An 18,272-nucleotide genomic window follows, 5' to 3' on the forward strand; every position below is an offset into this window, starting at 1 on the left:
ACAAGCTGCTCCCCGTGGCTGTGCCGCCCGCGGGGGTTGCTCTGTCCCGCCGCCCCGCTCCCCTCGCCACCGCCTCCCCTCTCCCGGAGCTGCCCCGGCTCCCACCCGTGTGCAGGATCCGTGTGGAAAGCGGCTCGTGGGGCTGCAGCCTCCGGGCGGGCTGCACAGCCGCTGCCTCCTTCTGCGGGTGGATTTATTTTATTATTTTTTTTAATTTCTTTTGCCAGACCCTCCACCACCTCTGTCCCTAAAAGCCCCTCCTCGCCCGGGCCAGCTCAGGGGACCAAGTGACATTTCCAGCAGCCGTCACCTTGGGCCATGCGAGGGAGAGAAAAACTCCAGCTCAGCCCAAACCTTTCTCCCGCTCGGACTGCGTGGATTTAAATAAACCCCATCCCCAAGCCGAAATGGGAAGGGTCCCGCTCCCTCACCAAGGGGAACAGTTTGATGTCTGTGGGGGGATTCTTAAATTAAAAAATCGAGAGGGAAAAACCCCTCCATCGGGACTTCATCGCCACTTTCACCCCCTGGGTGTCCCTTTATGTCGCCGGCACAGGAACCGGGGCCGCGGGCCGAGGGGCAGGCAGAGCTCAGAACAGGATACAGGCTGCAAGTACATCCTTATAATATTTATTACTGGCGCAGGATGAATCGCTTTTCAATATACGGGCCACTAACTGTTGAAGGGACGGGGGGAGGAAAAAAAATCTCATTAACAAGAAATATATATGTTCTGCTAAAGGATGTGCTCATAGTCTGGCAGAGGTACAGCAGGGGCTGCCAGCTCTCCTCAGCTCTCCTCGCCGTGACCTCCCAGGCCACTGCTCCAGCCTGGCTGTCTGTCCCCGTCCCAGCCTTTCTCCAGCTTATATCTCGATATATCGCCAGCCTAAGGGCGAGAAGGGGCGATTCCAAAAAGAGGGCGAGAAATAGGTTTTTAAAATCGTGTGTTTCCAGGTGATACTTAACCGGGAAATCCAAATCCTCTGGCCGGACAGGAGAGGAAAACGAGCCCAGCAACAGCATCAACTCCTGAGCACTTTACCTGGAAACTTTGAAGGAGGGCTCTGCATTAAAATTTAACCGATCTATTCTCTAATTCTTCACTTTTGCGTTATTAATTTATGACAGATAAAAGCATAGCTGAGCCTTTCTCATTAACTTTTCAAACGCCACTTAATATCGTTCCATTAAAAGAGGTGACTTTAGTAGCCTCTGGATCGACTTTAAAAGCGAGAGGGATAAAGACGGAAAAGGTACATTAAACAACTTGCTTAAACCTCGTCCTTCCCCCCCAACAATGCAAATGACACCATCTCGACTGGTTCGTACTGGCTCCTTCCAGGGGAAATATCTTAATATTGGGAACGGGAAAAGGGGTGGAGGAGAAAGGCAGATGAGGGATATATATCTTTCAACCCCTCCATCCTCCCAGGCACTTCGGGGAGGGTTGGGGTGAAGGCATTTCACAGTACGCCCAAGACATTTCAATAAAAATTTATTGAAACTTCAGTGACTTTCAAAAGAGAAGGGGGAAAAAAAATTACAGAAAGAAAAAAATAGCAAGAACTTCTCAACATTTATATAACACAAAATATACCTTCATTTTTTTTTTTTCCCTTTGAACCAGCTCTGAGCACCTGACTTTCAACCCAAGAAAATATGCACTCACTCAAACAAAGACAACAATAAGCACAGTAGTAAAACTCCATCGCGGGGTTGTTTTCTGACACACCGAGGAAACGGGCAAAAATAATAGAAAGTAAAAAAAAAATTCCTAGAATCTTCACTTTTTTTTTTTTCTCTCAAGCCACTGGAGAAGCCTGTTGTCGTGTATAAACGTAGATAGTTTTTGTGGTTGTTGACATTTCGAACACTGAAGAAATCGAGGATTAAAAGCTACCATGGCACACTGATCTGTCTTTTTCTCTCTTTGAATTTTGTTAAGGTCTTTGATTAATTTGGTTTCTTTCTGCTTTGCCTTTTGCATTCGGTCCTTGACCACGGGACGAGGTTTTCCTGAGGGCTGAGCTCTGATTTAAAAACTGAGCCCTCACAAATGGGGGAATTTCTCCTCTGGGTCGGGATCTATGTTTAAAGGAATTAGCAACTTGAAATGAAAACGACTAAAAATAAAAACAGAAGGAAAAAAAGAGAAGACCGCTGCAGCCGTATTTACAGAGATATGTACAATGTCAATAAATTAAAGTTTAATTTCGAGTATTCATATTCCACGTATTTACAAGAGTTATCAAATAATTACATAAATACTTTGTTTTAATAATAGTGTCCGCTCTTTTCTTCTTCTCAGTATGTTAAACCTTGTTATTGCATATACAATTAAAGAGGGAAAGCTGTGATGAATCTACAGTCGAGCTACAGAGGTTTTTAGATAAAATAAATTCACTTTTTTTTTTCCTTTCCAACTACACTTCTTATTTTGGTTGCTACAAGGATGTTTAAGGTAGAGGGACAAAGGTCTTATTTTCGGTTTTATTATTATTAATAATATTTTTTTTCCCTGGGATTTGAAACGAGCATTAAAAATAAACAACAAAATCCCACTGAAATAAAAAATACCACCACCCCCCCTCAAAAAAAAAAAAAAGCCACCAACTGGCTCTCAGACATCACAATAATATTTTAAACACACAGCTTCCCTTAATATCGACTGAGGGGGTTGTGGTTAACAACCCGCCCAGGAAACAACTGTTGAAGAACCAATACGCGAGTTACTTACACACTTTTCTTTCGGAGAGAAAACAAAATCACTTCTCTTACTTAATTTTTATTCATAAGTTTGTTTTATTTTTTTTTTTTGTTTATTTTTTCTTTTAGGTTTTTTTTTCCTTTTTTTTTTCTTTTTTTTTCCGGTGTGTTTTGGTTTTGGGTTTTTATTTTTACACGGATAAAAATAATAATAATAATAATAATAATAAAAGGAGGATGCCACAAACCCCTCCGGTGCCTCGATCCGGCCAGTTTTGCTCCCTGTGAGGAGCCTCCGACCCAGCGCTCCCTCATCCCCGACCCTTTTTCCCTGCTCCACCAGATACCTTGTTTTTTTGTTGTTAAGCACTCACAAAACGCCGCGGGATTTTATATGTTAAAAAAAAAATTAGAAAGAGGAAGAGAAAAAAAAACCCAAACAAAATAAAGGAGGGGGTAAACAACAACAACAAAACAACAACAAAACACTCGCGGGGTGGAGGATGTGGTTTCTTTCAAACAAAGTGCACTGCGAGACCGATTTGAAATGAGCTCCCGGGGGCCGGGGGGGTTACGGGGAGCCGCTGCGGGATCTGTCCTGCTTCGGGTCGAGCCCGCTGACCAGGCGCTGGATGTTTTGCAGTTCGCTGGTGGCCGCCTCCTTGTCCGCGCCCAGCTTGGGGGACAGCGACACGGAGCCGGACGAGAGCGTGGAGGAGCGGCTGGTGAGGTCCGAGGCGGAGTCCAGGGGCACGGAGCCGGGGCTGGCGCTCAGCCCGCCCGCCTTGCCCTCGCCGGAGCCGGCGGCCAGGCCGGGCAGGGCGGTGGTGAGCAGGCTGCTGCCGTCCGACAGCGGCACGGGCAGAGGGTAGGGGCTGTAGCGGAGCCGCGGCCGCACGGCGCTCAGGAACGGGTGCCGGTGCACCGAGCTGGAGGCGGCGCTGGAGGCGGCGGCGGCCGCAGCCATGTAGGTGTAGGGGTAAGGGAAAAGGCTGCCGAAGGGAGACATGGCCAGGCCCTGCGGGACGGGAGGAGAGAGAGGAAAGGGTTACCGGCCCGCACTCACGGCGGGGATGCCGCACGGCGTCTCCCCCGCGCACGCCGCGGGACGGAGAGCTGTCCTCACACCGCCCGGCACAGACACACGTGTCCGCAGCGGGGCACACCGTGCCCGGGCCGTGCCCCGCTCCCGCCGGGCCCGCCGGGGGCCCAGGGCTCTCTCCCCCACGCTGCCCCTCACTCAGCGGGCGATTCTGTTTCCCCGCGGGCCCGGTCCCCCCCCGTCCCGCTGCGCAGGGCAGCCCCGGGCACATCCCCCGCCAGCGGCTCCGCTCCGCGGGCCGGGACCCGCCGCACAGCCCCGAGCCCTGCGCCTGCCCCGGTGACGGCAGGGGCTCGGGGGGTCAGCGGGGAGGGTGGGGGAGCTCAGGGGGATCGCGCTGGGCCGCCCTCCCCGCCCACACCTTTCCCTCCTCCGGCTTCGTGCCAAGGCCCGTGCCCGGCCCCCGAGAGAGGCGGAGGGGGGCACATCCAGCGGGGAATTTAAAGGAGGTGCCCGCTGCCCACCCCCGTCCCCAGCGCCGGAGCCCCCAGGCCCGGAGGGGCGGCGCGGGGGGAGCGCAGTACCTGTGAGGCCAGGACGTGCTGCTGCAGATGGAAAGGCAAAGCAGCCGCCGACGCTCCCGAGAGTCCCTGGGCCGCCGCCGTGGCCATGACCGTGTTGTCCAGTCCCGAGACCCCGGCGGATGCCCCGGAGACGGTGGCGAGGAGGGGCCCCATGCCCGCGGCCATGCCGGAGAAGGCTCCCCCCATGGCGAACTGCCCGGGGTGCAGCAGCAGCGGGTGCCCGTTCCCCAGCGGGTTGAAGAACTGCTGGCCGGCCAGGGCAGGGGGAAAGCCGAGGTTCTGCAAGTGTCCCTGGCTCAGGTGGGCCGTGCTGTCGGTTTGGACCGTCAGGGGGGTGAAGGGCTCTTTCCCCAGCAGTCGGTTCTCATCTACTTTGGGGCCATCCCTGAGGGGGCTTTTCAGTTCCTCGCCGCTCAGGCTTCCCCCCCGGGTGCTGGAAGAGATGGCAGCCGGGCTGTGCCGGGAGTCCGGAGGGGCTTTCTCAGTCCTCTCTCGGCTCCGACTCCCTGCCGAGTCCCCAGGGAAGAAGTGGCTTTTGGAGGGGCTGCCGCCCTTGTCCCGGGGGTCGTCCCCCGCGGTGGCAGCGGAGCTGGCCGGCGCTGGGGTGGCGGCGGTGGTCGTGCTGATTTTGCCCGACTCGTTGCCTTCTAGCAAGGGATCGTCTTTGCTGTCTGCATCGCTGTCTCCCTCGCTGGGGCAGAGATCTGCAAGACAAAGGGGGCCCGGGGCTGGGATCCGGCACTGCACATCCCGAAATCCCCACCGGCCTGAGAGAGGGGGCACAAACGCTTCCTGACCGGCCAGAGGTTTGTGTGAAAATACTTCCCTTTTTTAAAATCATTATTATATAAATAAATACGGGCCCCGGCTCCCACCGCCCGCCCCGTCCAAGCCAGCCCGAGTTTTACACAACGCAGCAAAATTGGCTGCGAAACAAAGCAGCGGCCCGGAGGAGAGACCCCCCAGCCGGGCGGGCCCGGGGCCAGCGGCTCCGCTCCCCGGGGATCCCCGGGAGCCCCCAGGGACCTCCCCTGCCTCCTTCCCTCCCCGGCTGCACAGGGGGTACAGGAGGAACGGGACAGCGGCAACCTCGGGGCAGGGCTGAAGGGCCTTGGGGATGTGTCTCCTACGAAGTTTTCCAAAGTTTTCATCCCTTTCAAGGGGCAAACTTCACAAACAGAGACACCCCGCAGCCGCCTTCTTCACCCCCTGGGCCCCCCTTCTCCCTAAACACATGCACGGCTTCGCTGGATTCCTCTGCACTTCATCTCCTAATTTCAGCGCCCCAGGTGTGAAGCTCTGGTTTGCTTTTCGGGTCCCCTCCCAGCTCCCCTCCCCTCAGCTCGGCAGGCCTTTAAAAAAAAAACGAGCAAAGCAACTACAAAAAAGAGGTTGTTTCCTCCTCCCTCTGCCCCCCCGCCCCGGGATGGATTAATACGTACGGGAGAGCTGCAGACAGCTCCCAGCCCCGCACCGAGAAACCCAGGGTGACTTTTCTATAACAAAGTTCGGGACTGTATCCAGGGGAAAGATCCTTCCTCTAGTAACAGATTCAGGGAGGAATATTAATGGAGTGACTCCAGTTTTGAACTTTTGCCCCGTGGTCTGTCTTTGCTCCCTTGACTCGGAGCTGGCTCCTTTCTGAACCGAGGAAGGGAGGGACGAATGTGCAGCAAGGGGAGAGGGAGGCCGGGGGGAGAGGGAGAAGGAGAGGAAGAGTGAGGAAGGCAGAGAGAGGAGAGTGAGGGGGGAGAAGGGAGGAGAGGGAAAGACAGAAAGAAAGGAAACAAGAAGAAGAGTGAGGGAAAGAAAGAAAGAAACAGAGAGAGGAAAAACTAAAGAGAAAAAGAACAGAGAGAAGAGAGCAAAGAGAGAAAACATGAGAAAAGAAGCAAAGAGGTAGGAAGGCAGGAGGGAAGGAAGGCAGGAAGGGACAGTGGCAGAGGGCAGTGGTACAGGCCAGGATCTGCCAGCACACAGAGCGGGCACCCAGGCTCTCGCAGAGGAGACCAGGGGCCACAGCTCTCACCTTTGAGGCTGGAGGTGCCCACGGCAGGCACGGCGGGGCAGGAGGACTGGGCAAAGCACTTGAAGGCCGTCTGCTCATTGGACGACTCGTCCGAGGTGGGATTCTCCTTCTTCTGCCTCTCGTCGTACACTCGCATGGACTGCAGGGTCAGCTGCTTCCTGCGGGCACAGACCCCGCTGGGCGAGCGGCCCGGGACCCCCGGAACCCCCGGACCCCTCCCTGAGCCCCGGGACCCCTCCCCAGCCCCTCCCGGAGCTCCTCTTCGGGCACGGGTAGCGCAGGGGAATTAAGAGCCACGGCTCCCTCGAGGAGGAGAGCGCGTTTCTGGCAGGCAGGGCTTGGCTGCTAATAAGAGGAGATTTCTTGGAAGCGTGAGCAGCTCCTCAGCGAGGGCTGATATTAAAGACAAGGGGCGGAGGGGAGAGGGAAGCGTTCCCTGGAGATTAGCTTTTAAAAGGCAAGGATGTTCCAGAGATATGAGCCATCTTAATGGTTGCTAAGATTGCTAGGAAGTGGTTATTTTGTTAGGCACTTCATGTAATCTTTTCACCAACAATTAACCCGGAGTAAAAAAATCTATTTATATTTAGAGAAATTAGAAATCATTTCCGTCCTGTGGCTCCAGCGCTGGCTTTATTTTCACACTGATGGACAAGAGGAGCTGGCGTGTGCGTGTTTGTGTGTGTGCTGGGCAGGCAGAGAGGCCTCTTGGTTTACACCACGTTCCCCCCACCTTTTCATTCTGTTGTTTGTTTGAAAAAAGAGGAACAGATCGATTTATTCATTATCTAACCCCCTGTGCAAATGGCTAAAATATCCTGTTTCCTGTAACACAACAAAACAGACATATTCCCCATCAAAGGGAAAAAGCTGTCCTTTTTTTCTCCTCATATTTTCTTCTTATATTAAAAATAAAAGTCCTGAGTCTCATTATAACGAGTTCTGTCTGCCTACCTGGGACACAAACTGCGTCCTGCTGCGGAAAATACAAAGAATCTTCTATCATTAATTACTTCCATATTCATGAGATACCTCTGTCCAAACTGTTTATTTATATGTTTCTCCTCCACGTTTTACTCTTTTCCGTGCAGTCCCCAGAAAAAACTGCCAGTGGAGATTCAAGCAGTGCTCAGCCCTCACTTGTCCCTCTTCTCCAGTCCCAGATCCAAACTACACTGTAACATCCCCCTCTCCGATTTTTAAGGGAAAGTTTTTCTGCGGTAATATTTGTTCAATGTACTGCTGCGCTCCCTTTGGCCAGTCAGCCCCTGCGATGTGAAAACTGAACGTGGAAGGCAGGAAAGAATTCCCATGCAATCCCTTTGACGTTATTAATGCCAAGATCCTTATGGATTTTGGCGGGGGGAAGTGTGGTTTGGAGGCGAGGCAAGGTGATTTTGACCTCTGCTCGTGTTCTGAGCTTAACACATGAAAACCAAACGAAGCAGCTGTACAGAATCGAGCCAGACTCACCTCTTTTCCCTCCTTCCATTCCCGGTGTCCCGAAAACCTTTGGCAAAGGGGTTGTTGTCAATTTTTAATTGTGTGATCTATAGGATAGAGAGAGGGAAAAAAAGAAAAATTAGCCAGGGGGGTGGGGCAGAATAAGGAGATTTTTTTGTATTAAAAAATACAAACCCTCACTCTTCCCAGTTCCCCCAGTGCTGGCAGGATCCTGGCAGGAGGAGGACAGGGCAGGGGGCAAAGGTCCCCGGTTTTTGGGTGAATCCATGTGTTTTCCTGAGCTGTTTGGAGGCAGCTCGCCCCCGATCCCCCGCCGGGCTGGCCGGTGACCCGGAGCGTGGTGGCAATGAAAGAGCCCCGTGTTGCTGCCACCACATCGGAATTAATTGAGCCGTGCAACGAGATCCATGCAAGTTATGCCTGAACTTAAAACTCTTTAAATACCATAATTAAACCGCAAAGGAATCATACCCACCCCCTTGCTATAATAAAATACTTCATATAATCGCATTATGCTCCGTGTGTGTTGGGGCGCCAGGGGTGCCAGGAGCCAGTTCATGTTTTTTAGGGGGGGCGTGTGTGGAAGTTTCTCGGTTTGGGTTTCCTCGGGGTTCAGGGAATGACTGTGGGGAGGGCTGGGGGCTGCGGGGCATCCCTCGAGTGCCCAGTGCCCGTGCCTACGATGCACGGAGCCGAACGCACAGCCTTGGCCGGGGCTCACCCCGCTGGAACAGGATGCGAGGGGGAACGTCGCCTCCCCATTCCCGGTCTCTCGGAGCGGGCTGGAAGCACAGCCACCCCCCAGTTTAGGAGTAGAGGATGACCCCGAAAAGGAAACCCCGCCTGAGTGCGGGCAGGACCGGCCCTGGCCCCCCAGTCACCCCTCCCCGCCCCGCCGCACACACGGGATCAGGAGCGAGCAGGAAAACCCCACTGCTAAAACCAGCGGGACTTTTCACCCAGGTGCTGCTCCCGGCCGTGCCTTCTGCTCCCCCCGCGCCGAGCCGAGCGCTCCCCGCCGCTTCCGCACGCCGCTTCCCGGCCGATTTCATGGCAATCACACAAATATGCTCATTTGTGCCCTTCAACCGAGCCGCCCCCAGCTGATAGAGCGGGCCGGCCAGCCCTGCTGATAAGTCCCAAAGCAAAGTCTACTCTCTGGACACGCATTTTCTTTCAGTTTCCTTGCGAGTGCCCGGCTGCAGGGAGAGAGGAAAATAGCCCGAGCCCCGAGGGGGAAGCGGCTTTTTTGCGAACCGAGGGCAGAAAGGTACAGACCCCCTTCCTTTTCAGCCCGGAATTTTTTACGGTGGAAGATGTGAGGGGCAGAGAGGGGCACGGGGCAGCCGCAGCGAGCGGGCGCTGCGCATCCAGAGCGCTCAACGCACGCGAAGTTGTAATTCACAGACAACAACAACAACAACAAAAAAAATCAAAGCCCCTTTTTTGGCTCCTCCGCTTCCTTCCACTTGACTTAATTATCGTAAATTCGCCGTTTGCCACTCTCCCAAATGTACCACCTTCATCGCAAGCGACAATAAACCAGCAGCAATGGAAAGGCAGCGTTTGCAGCGCTGCAAAACTTTCTCACACGGGCTTTTTCGGCCCTTCCAGCTAAATTCAAGCGAGATACCCCTCTCTGACCAGAGCATATTTCTGCACCACAAAAAATAATAAAACACTGCAGGATGCAAAAAAAAAAAAAAATCATAATATAATAATAATAGGAACCAGACGTGCTCTCCAGCCTTATTGCCAATCGCTGTTAAAGGAGCTAAAACAGCACAAAGGCCAGGAAGAATTACAAAATCTCAGCCCGCTGCTCTCCCCACTCTGTCTTTCGACACACGGAGCCGAGTCTTTTTTATTATTTTTTTTTTCTCCCTGATGCATCTTAGATTAAGTCCACACTAAGAGCAGCAAACCCCACCCCATCCCTTTTCTCATACTGGGGAGATACACCGGGGGAAAAAAATGGTAGAAAACTCCTAAACATTCTCCCTCCCACCCTCAGTCTTCTCTCCTTTTAATTTCTCTCCCCGAGGTCGGTATTAGGAGTGCTCGACCCCCTCCCCCAGCACTTTCCCGAAGTTGGATCAAGGAGGTTTTGGGGGAAAAGATGAGGGGGGAGAGAGAGAGAGAGAGAGAGAGAGAGGAGCGGGATGGGCTTCGTGAGTTTTAAGGGAACAATGCAGAGTAAAAGTTCTCTCAAAAGCCAAAACACGTAAAACAAATCCTCTCTTAATCTCCTTACCTTATCATTCTGGTATGCGGTCACTGCGATGAATTCAGTCTCCGGGAAAACGTAGGTCCTGAACGTGCTGTAAGGAAGCTTGAGGATATCGTTGGCTCGGACGATGTGGAACCGGGGCTGGTACTTGTGCATGGAGTTTAAAATGGTCTGGGGAGGGCGAGCAGCGGCCGGCAGCAGAGAGGGCAGCAGGGGGGGGAAAGAAGACGGTCAGCAGGAGCAGCATTTCCCCCGGCCATCGGCACTTTCTCCTTCTAATTTGCCTTCCCTCTCCTTCCTCCCCTCACGCCTCCTCCCCGCCAAACACACTCCAAACACACGCACACGCCTCGCAGCATCCGACTGAAAGTACTGACAGCTCCAGCTCGCCGGGGGTAGGCTCTCGCTGGACCTCTCGAAGGAGAGGAGCGAGGAGGGGATCCCCTCAGAACTCTGCCCGGAGAGGGGGAGAAGCTGTTCAGGCTCCGGCAGCAATGTCTTTTGATTTCAAAGTGTAAAAAAAAATATATATATAAAATCAAGCAAAGCAGCTGCAGCAGCTACAGTTGCAACACCACCACGAGAGCCTCGGCTCGGTCTAATTGCGTGCCCCAATTCACTTAAGGCCTTCTGCGAACGGCAAAAATGTATCGTCTAATCAAATCACAGCAGCAAATGCAATCTTCGGCGCATTAGAGATCCCCCGGCCGCGGCCACCAGCAGCAAGCCCCGGCTCCGAGGCCGAGGCTTTCCCAGGAATAGAAAGAAATGCCCAGGATCGACAGAGCACTTATCAGCAGGTTTGTTTGATTTCACTCTCAGGGTAAGTTTTTATCTCTGCACACCCGGTAAATGTAAAGGAGTGGATAGACATGAATGGGCAACTTGACCTCTGCTTTTGGTCCCTGTTTATTTTCACTCCGGCTTGCTTTACATTATCCAGATTAATATAGATTTAAACGTTTGCGTACTTAGGCCTTTAAGCCCTTTATACACATATGCATATCGTTTTCCTGCGCTTAGAAAGTGTGATCGACTTTATTAAAAATATATATAGATACATAAAGTCACCGCAGCTCTGAGAAATATCGAGTTGCGCCGTGCTGGAAATGTATCCCTAAAGTTAAGGCTGCATGGCACGGGGAGGTTACAGAGAAAACTCCGGGCTTTAATCCTGACCCCAGCAGGAGGAAAAATCAAGAGCTATTATAAACCGGACAGATGCCCGTCTCCGAGTGCTTGGGGAGGATTTTCTGCCCCGTTTTCCCCTCCTTTCGGCCGCTCTCCGGGGCTGCCAGCGGGGCCAGCCCGGCCCAGCAGCCGCCGTGCCCCGGGCACTCCCCCGCCGGGACCCCCGCGCCGGCCGGGTGGCGAGCGAGGGGAAAAGGGGGGCAAAGGAAGGTGTAAAAGGCACTCACAAATCCGTGCTTGTCAGAGATGTTGTTAGTGAGCTTCAGCTTGTGAAAGGTGACGACTTTGGACATCCATTGTTCGCCGGTGGCCGGGCTGTCCGGGTGGATGTACATTCTCTTTGGCATTTCAGGGTCAGCCTTGCCGGCTACCATCCACCGGGAATTATGGAATTTGTACCTACAATCATCAGCCGCCACAATATCCATCAATAAAATGTACTTGGCCTTTTTATCCAGTCCAGTGCATCTCACTTTAAATGGAGGGAACATTCTCCTATGGGCAGAGGGGGAGGGAGGAGGTGGGGGGGGGGGGGGGAGGAAAAGAAAAGACAAGACAAAAATAAAATAAAATTAATTACGGCGTTTAAATAAGCTTCTGGATTTCGGTAGCGCGTCTACCAAGAAACTACTTCAGCTCTCAAAAGCAGCAGAGTAAGCCAGTGTCCAGCAGAAAGGTTTCCCCCCACCAGCACCCCCCCGCCCCCAGCGAAAAGGTTCCTCAAATGCTTGAAAGTTGGAGGGGAAAATGGTCCCTGGATGGGCAAGGTACGCGTTCCCTAGAAATCTGCAGGAGCCTACCTCTCTCTGCCATTCCTAAACAGCAAAGGCCCATTTGGGGCTCTCTGATCTCTCATTAGTTTCCTTTTTGCCTGCTAAACAAAGAAATGGGAGCTGATCGCACCCCGATAAAACAAACCGTCTGAACTGTTCCAACCCAACCCTCCCGCTGAAGTGCGGAGTTTTTTACACTTTACAGAGGAGAATTCAAAACCCCCGGCGAGGGCAGCGAGGCTGCCGGGGCTCTCCCCGTGCTCCGGCCACCCGGGGATCCCCCGGTGTGCCGAGGGTTCTGGGCAAACCCCGCTCCGCTCCCAGCTCCGGCTCCAAACTGCAACAGGATACCACAAATTTGCTGTTTATTATATCGAGCGCTTGGCATTCAGCAAATCTCAACTTAAAAGGAAACACATGACTTTGCAACTCTTAATACTGGCCGAGGCTTTCACGCAAAAAACCCTTTTGACCACAATTTAAAAAAAAAAAAAAAAAAAAAAAAAAAAAAAGCCAACCCAAAACTTCGGGAAAGCAGTAAAATGGGCGAGAATTTTTTTCCCCTCCTTGCTGCTTTTAGGGCTTGTATTTATTTATTTTTTTTTTCCTCCTGATCCTGTAGCCTGCAACTGGTGCTTTGCAAACCGGCGAAGCTCCAGCAAGGCAGCTGAAGGCCATCTAAGAAGACTTTTCAGGAGTGGCTTCCTCGAGTAATTCTCCTGGCAAATCACATGTGGAGAGTTTGGGAGGTTTCTCAGAGAGCCCCTTAGAAAAACACCCGGCTGCAAAGGGGGTTTTCGCCCTATGTCTCATCCCAGCAATAGGCAGAGTTGTAAAAGAGTCCAGATGTCAATGAGTAGCGAATATAGAGAGAGATTTCAGACGGGTAAACCTATAAAAAGCAGAAATGCCGAGCGTGGACGCGCCGTGTGTGTTCATTCATTCCCACGTGAAGGTTACATAAATACAGGGACAGGCAGCGCGGAGCTGCAAACCCTTCCCTGCCACTCCAGCAGCGGCTGCAGGACGGCTGGGGAGTTTTGTCAGCTTTTCTGTAATTTTCCAGACACAATCGGTGAGCACAAACCCAGCCGAGACCCCAGCACAGAGAGGGGCACACCAAGCCTATCTGCCCTCCTGCCCCACCAGCAGCCAGACGCCGCTCAAAAGGATTTTTTTTTCCCCCTTCATTTCCCTTTCTTAAGGAAGAAAAACTGCGTGTAGCGAGGCTGAAAAGCAGGCCAGCCCCTTTGCCAACCCCAAATTATTTTCTTGCTGCTCCCAGTTTTCTCCAGCAAGCATTAAGCTACTGAACCATGAAGGGACCCTCTGAGCCCCTGCACACGCACATGCTGAGCAGGGCCGGGTCGTGCTCGGGCTTTCCCCGGCAGCCTGGTGCCCCGGGACGGGCTCGGATCTTCGGCTGCCTAAAGCTTCCCGTAATTCCAGGTGAAAGGGGAGGTTTAGGGAGGAAAGCGCCTTGCCCTGCTGGGGTGCACAGAGTGAGGGGTGGGCGACAGGGCGGGAAAGAAAGGCACGAGCCCCCCGAGCCAGACCTACCTTCCCGATTTGGTAATCACCATCTCCGTGCCTCTTTTATGGAATTGCTCCCAAAGCTCTTTAGCTTCCAGATGCACTTTCGGATCGTCTTCTACCTCTTCTTCCGGCTCCAGAGTTTTTAAAGGCCTCAGATGGGCTGCTGCCTGGTGACCCAGGGAAGAAAAGGGAATACCAGTCTCTGCAGCCCCCACCAACTGATCCATGATGGGTTTAGCCAGAGCCCCGGGAAGGGACAGGGCGGCTGCCCCGTTGGGGGGCAAAGCCAGAGCCGGGAAGAACGGAGGCTGATGTCCCAGCACAGCGCTCATGGCAAAGTCCGGTGCCCGGTGCGGTAAAAAAGGATGATAAGCCATGCTTGTCCCAGGGATTACTGGATCTCTCATCGGTAAATTCATCCACTCCACTCCTCGGTCTTCCTACTGCTGGAGTAGTCCCGGAGTGGTTTCTAACAGCACATCACGAAGAAGAAAAATTAAGATAATAACAATAACAGCGATAAAGCACCAAAAAAAAAAAAAAAAAAAAAAGGCTGGGGGAAACAAGCTCTAAACAGCACAGTACATGAGGGAGAGGCAGAACTTCTACAGCCTACAACTTCCCGAGCCGGGGCACATCTCCAGCCCTCGGGACAGCGGATTAAGAGGATTGTTCATTATTAGTCTTGCTTTTTCTCGTGTTCGGTCTCTGAGGTTTTGTTTTGCTTTTTAGCTGTTTGCGTTTTTTTTCCTGAGTGGAAGTCCTTGCGCTGGAAAAGAAACGCCGAAGAAGAGAAGAAAAAAAAAATCCACCGGGTTCGCTGTCTGCTCCTGTTGCCGCAGCAGGGCTGGACAAGCCGAAATCCTTTTTTTTTCTTCTTCTTCTTCTTTTTTTCTCTTAGTCCCAATTCCCCTTCTCTTCTTCCGTGGCGGAGGGTGACGGCTCGAAGCTGGGTTTTCTTTTTGGGTGGCTGGTTCTCTTCCCCCTCCCCCCCACCCCTCCACCTTTCCTCCGTACGGTCAGGCTGCAGAGCAGAGGCTGGGAAAGGAGGGAAAGCAGAAAGAAGCAAACAAACCCACCCCCCCTCGCCGGCCGAGGAAGGCTCCTGAGCAACCTTCAGCAGCAAAAACTTGTAGGGAAATCTCGTTTCCGCCTCGCCTTCCTCACTCCCCAAGCAGGAGCTGGTCAGGGTGCCCTGATTTCCATCAGGATCTCTTCTTTCTTTCACCCTCCTCCTTTTTTTTTTTTTTTTTTAAATTTATTTTTCCCCCTCTCTTTCTCTTTCGCTGTGCTTTAAAAAAAGAAAAAATCTGGCAGAATTATACTGTTGTCTCCATAAAAGAGAGAGAGAAAGCGAGAGGGAAAGAGAAAGGAAGAGAAAAAAGGGGGGAGGGAGAAAGAGAGGAAAAGAGAAAGAGAGAGAAGAGAGAGGGAGAAGGAGCCTCTCGGCTCTGAGAATTCCCTGTGAGTCTGTGCTCTGCGTGCACCCGATCGTAGGGATGTGTTGTGGGTTACAGGGGAGCTGGAGCCGCCTTGATTGGCTCTTTGACGCTTTCGGACCAATTGTGAGGCTCCATAGGCGGGGTTCTGACAGCTCGGGTGGAGGGGGACAGCGCCGAGTTATAAAAAGAAGGTGTCGGAAACTGTAACGCTGCAGCAAAGCATCACTAGTACTCGGGGCCGTGTGAATATGTCAACATGATCAGAGGGGAGGGAGCAGGGAGGGCGGAGGGAAGGGGCCGGCAGCGCCCGCCTCCAGCGGGGTGCTGGGGGCCGCCTCGGCCCCGGCCTCCCGCCGCCCCGGCAGCCTGGGCACGGCCGGGCCGCGCTCCCCGGGAGGAGCTCCCCGAGCCCTTCTCCAAACGCCGCCGGTCCCGCGGCGGGGGGACCCTCCGTGTGTCCCCCCCCGGCCCGCAGCCACCTCGGGAGGCCGCGCCGCGCTCCCACCCCATCCCCTGCCGCCGCGCTGCTGTCACCCCCGCCGCTTTCCCCCGCCCCGGCCGAAGTCGCTTTGTGAAACGACCCCTCCAGGCCGGGAGCCGGGCGCTCTCCGTCCCCCCGCCGGTGCGGGGCTGAGCTGCGGGGCTCGGCGGTGGCTCTGCGGCTCTTCCCCCGCGCTCGGAGCTCGGCTCCGGCTGCTGCAGCGGCCGCCGCTATTATTGTTGTGGTGGGCGGCTGGAGGCTGCGGCGGGCGGGCGGCGGCCGCGCTGGCTCGGCTCCGGCCCCGGCGGCTGCTGAGCGAGGAGGGAAAAGCGCGCAGGGAAGCGGGAGGCCGCTGGAAAATGGGATTTTAATGTATTTATTATTCCTTTTATTTATTTTTTTTTCTCCCTTTCTTTGGCGTTGCGGATTAAGGCCACTCGGCTGGCACCGGCGCCGACAGGGTTACGCTCCACACCCCTCCTCTTCCACGAGGTGCGCGGGGAGGAGACGGGAAGTGCGGCTTTCCCTGCGCCCGGGCCGGGGCAGCGCCGGGCGGGGGGGCCCAGCTCCGGGTTAAGCCGGGCTCGCATGGAGCCGGCCGCCCCCCGGGGAAAGCGTCACGCGTGGGGCTGATCCGAGCCCAGGAAGAGGGAAGAGCCGGGCAGGATCCTCCTGGGAAGTTTCTGGGGAGATCTATTCCTTTGGGAGGGGGTTGCGGGTGAGGGCGGGTGTGTGACAGTGCAGGGCAGCAGGAGGGGGCTCGTGGCTGTGCGTGTCGCGGGCGTGCAGGGCACGGAGCGCCCACGCGTGTCAGGCCGGGTATCCCAGCGCTGGGAGGTGCCGAATCACTGCCCTGCCCTGGGGGGCGAGGGGGGGATCTCCTGACGCCCCCCACCCTGCTTTAAAGAGGGGAGGATAATCCTCCGGGAGCGGAGCGGGGGAGCGCGGGGGCTCGGCGCTGGCTGCGCGCAGATGGGAGCGGAACCTCTAAAGTGATTAGCTCTTCTAACATTGCATTTTTGACGCACATGGTTAAGAGCGCTTGGCGCCAGCTTGGTGAAGTCCCTGTAGTAACCAGCGTCTAGGATCGCTTTGCATTCACCAAAATATCTCCCCTTTGGTCGGGGGTGGGGGTGAAAAGAGGAGGAGGGAGGAAAGGAAGCGGGAATAATGCGTTCAAAGAGGGTGAGGGGGGGGAAGCCTGATGTGTTTCACGAAGCCAGGAGCCGGTTACCCGCGCAGCGCTCGGCTGCGCTGTGCGGCTGCTTATCGACCGAGAGAGCGAGTCTTTCCAACCTCTGCTCGGAACCGGTTCTCGGGCTGCTGCCGCGGTGGGAACCCCCAAAGCCTCGCCTTTATCATCCTCCACAGCAAACGCCCGGCGGCTCCGAGAAGTTCGCTGCAATTTACCCCAACAGGGCCGTCGCTCTTCTCAGGGCGACCAGGAGGTGCCCGCGGGACAAGCGCTGCCGCCCCCGGCCCCGCGCCCGGCCCTCCGGAGCGCGCCCTCGGCGCCGCGGCACAAACCGGAGTCGCCGCCGCCCTCCGCGGCCGCCCCGCACCTTGCGCCGCGCTCCGCATCCACCCGCGCAGGAAAATAAAATGTTTGCCGCTTATGATTTCCAACTGCAGCGTCTGGCTAATGGCGTGCAAACTTCCGCCAGTTCCGAGTGACCTCCCCGGCGAAGCCCCCCGGAGACTCGTATTATGAAGGGAGGCTGCACTAATCTAAGATCAAAAGCGGGAAGGTGCGAACAGTCTTTGTCTCCCTTCGGCCGCCTCATTCCCCCTTCTGTGTGTGATAAATCTACCCTGGCGCCGACTGCGCGCTGGATGATTAATTTGCAAGCAAACAAAAGGGACCTGATGGCCAGCCATCTTAGTTAAATATTGGCCAGTGCTTCCAGCTACTTGTTAGCCTCCTCTTTGCCAGAAATAAATAAGCGAGGCGCAGGAGTAAATAAATAAGGAGACCCGCAGAAATGAATGACAAAGCGAAGGGATGGTAAGGGCGTAAGGAAGAGGGTGAAAAAAAAAAAAAAAAAAAAAAAAAAAAAAGGAAAAAGAAAAAGAGATCGGGATGGCTGACGGTGAAGTGCCGGGAGCGGGTGGAGGTGGGATTGGGGCTGGTGGCGGGGGGAGCCAGGGTGATAGCACGCTGAGATAGCCGGCTGCCCCCGCGCCTCCCGGCCTGTCTGCAGCCTGGGCTTGCACCAAGGCCGACACTATCTTGGCTCTTCAAAGAGGCATGAAAGGTCTCCGCTGTCTCCCCGGAGAGCGGCCAGGCCGGGGCTCTCTAATCTCAGAGCACAAGAGCTAAAGGCCAGGGCGGGGGGAGCGGCTCCCACCCTCCCCAGCTCTTCTTCAGCATCACCAGCACCTCGATGGGTTTTCCCCTGTTCAATCCAGACCCCGGGTATGGGTGGGTGAGCGGCTGGGTTGCTCCGCTTCCTCGGATTTCACTCTCCTAAGCAACTTTTAGCGTTTGCACGAGAGCCCGGCGCTGCAGCGAGCCTTCCCCGCGCGTATGTGTTGGAGGTGTGGGAGGAGAGAGGCTTTGGCTCTCTCCCGGTGGCCTGAAGAGCCAGCTGGAGGAAGGAGGCAAGTGGAAAATAAAGGCAGCCCAGCTTTCGGGCCCACACGTCCTCTCCCAGGCCTGCGGGAGCAGCTCCGAGGCGTGTGTGCGTGCGTGGCGGGGCTCCGTGCGCTCCACGGCCTCGCGGGGATGCGCTGTGGGTGTGTGGCACCGGGAGGGATCCGTGCCCTGGGGCGCACCGCCGATCCCCGCTCC

General features: G+C 54.8%; 1 protein-coding gene across 1 annotated transcript; it reads right to left on the minus strand.

Annotated features, from left to right (window-relative positions):
• Positions 1 to 1,481: 1,481 nt before the first annotated feature.
• TBX3 (T-box transcription factor 3) lies at positions 1,482 to 15,268 on the minus strand. Its single transcript, XM_066331328.1, has 8 exons — positions 14,638 to 15,268; positions 13,583 to 14,027; positions 11,477 to 11,744; positions 10,083 to 10,229; positions 7,838 to 7,914; positions 6,365 to 6,522; positions 4,336 to 5,039; positions 1,482 to 3,727 (listed from the first exon to the last, which is right to left on the minus strand). The coding sequence occupies exons 2-8, from the start codon at positions 13,975 to 13,977 to the stop codon at positions 3,281 to 3,283; spliced, it is 2,196 nt and encodes a 731-aa protein (XP_066187425.1). The 5' UTR covers positions 13,978 to 14,027; positions 14,638 to 15,268; the 3' UTR covers positions 1,482 to 3,280.
• Positions 15,269 to 18,272: the final 3,004 nt, after the last annotated feature.

This window comes from Sylvia atricapilla, chromosome 17 (assembly GCF_009819655.1).
Source record: "Sylvia atricapilla isolate bSylAtr1 chromosome 17, bSylAtr1.pri, whole genome shotgun sequence".
Lineage (NCBI taxonomy): Eukaryota > Metazoa > Chordata > Aves > Passeriformes > Sylviidae > Sylvia > Sylvia atricapilla.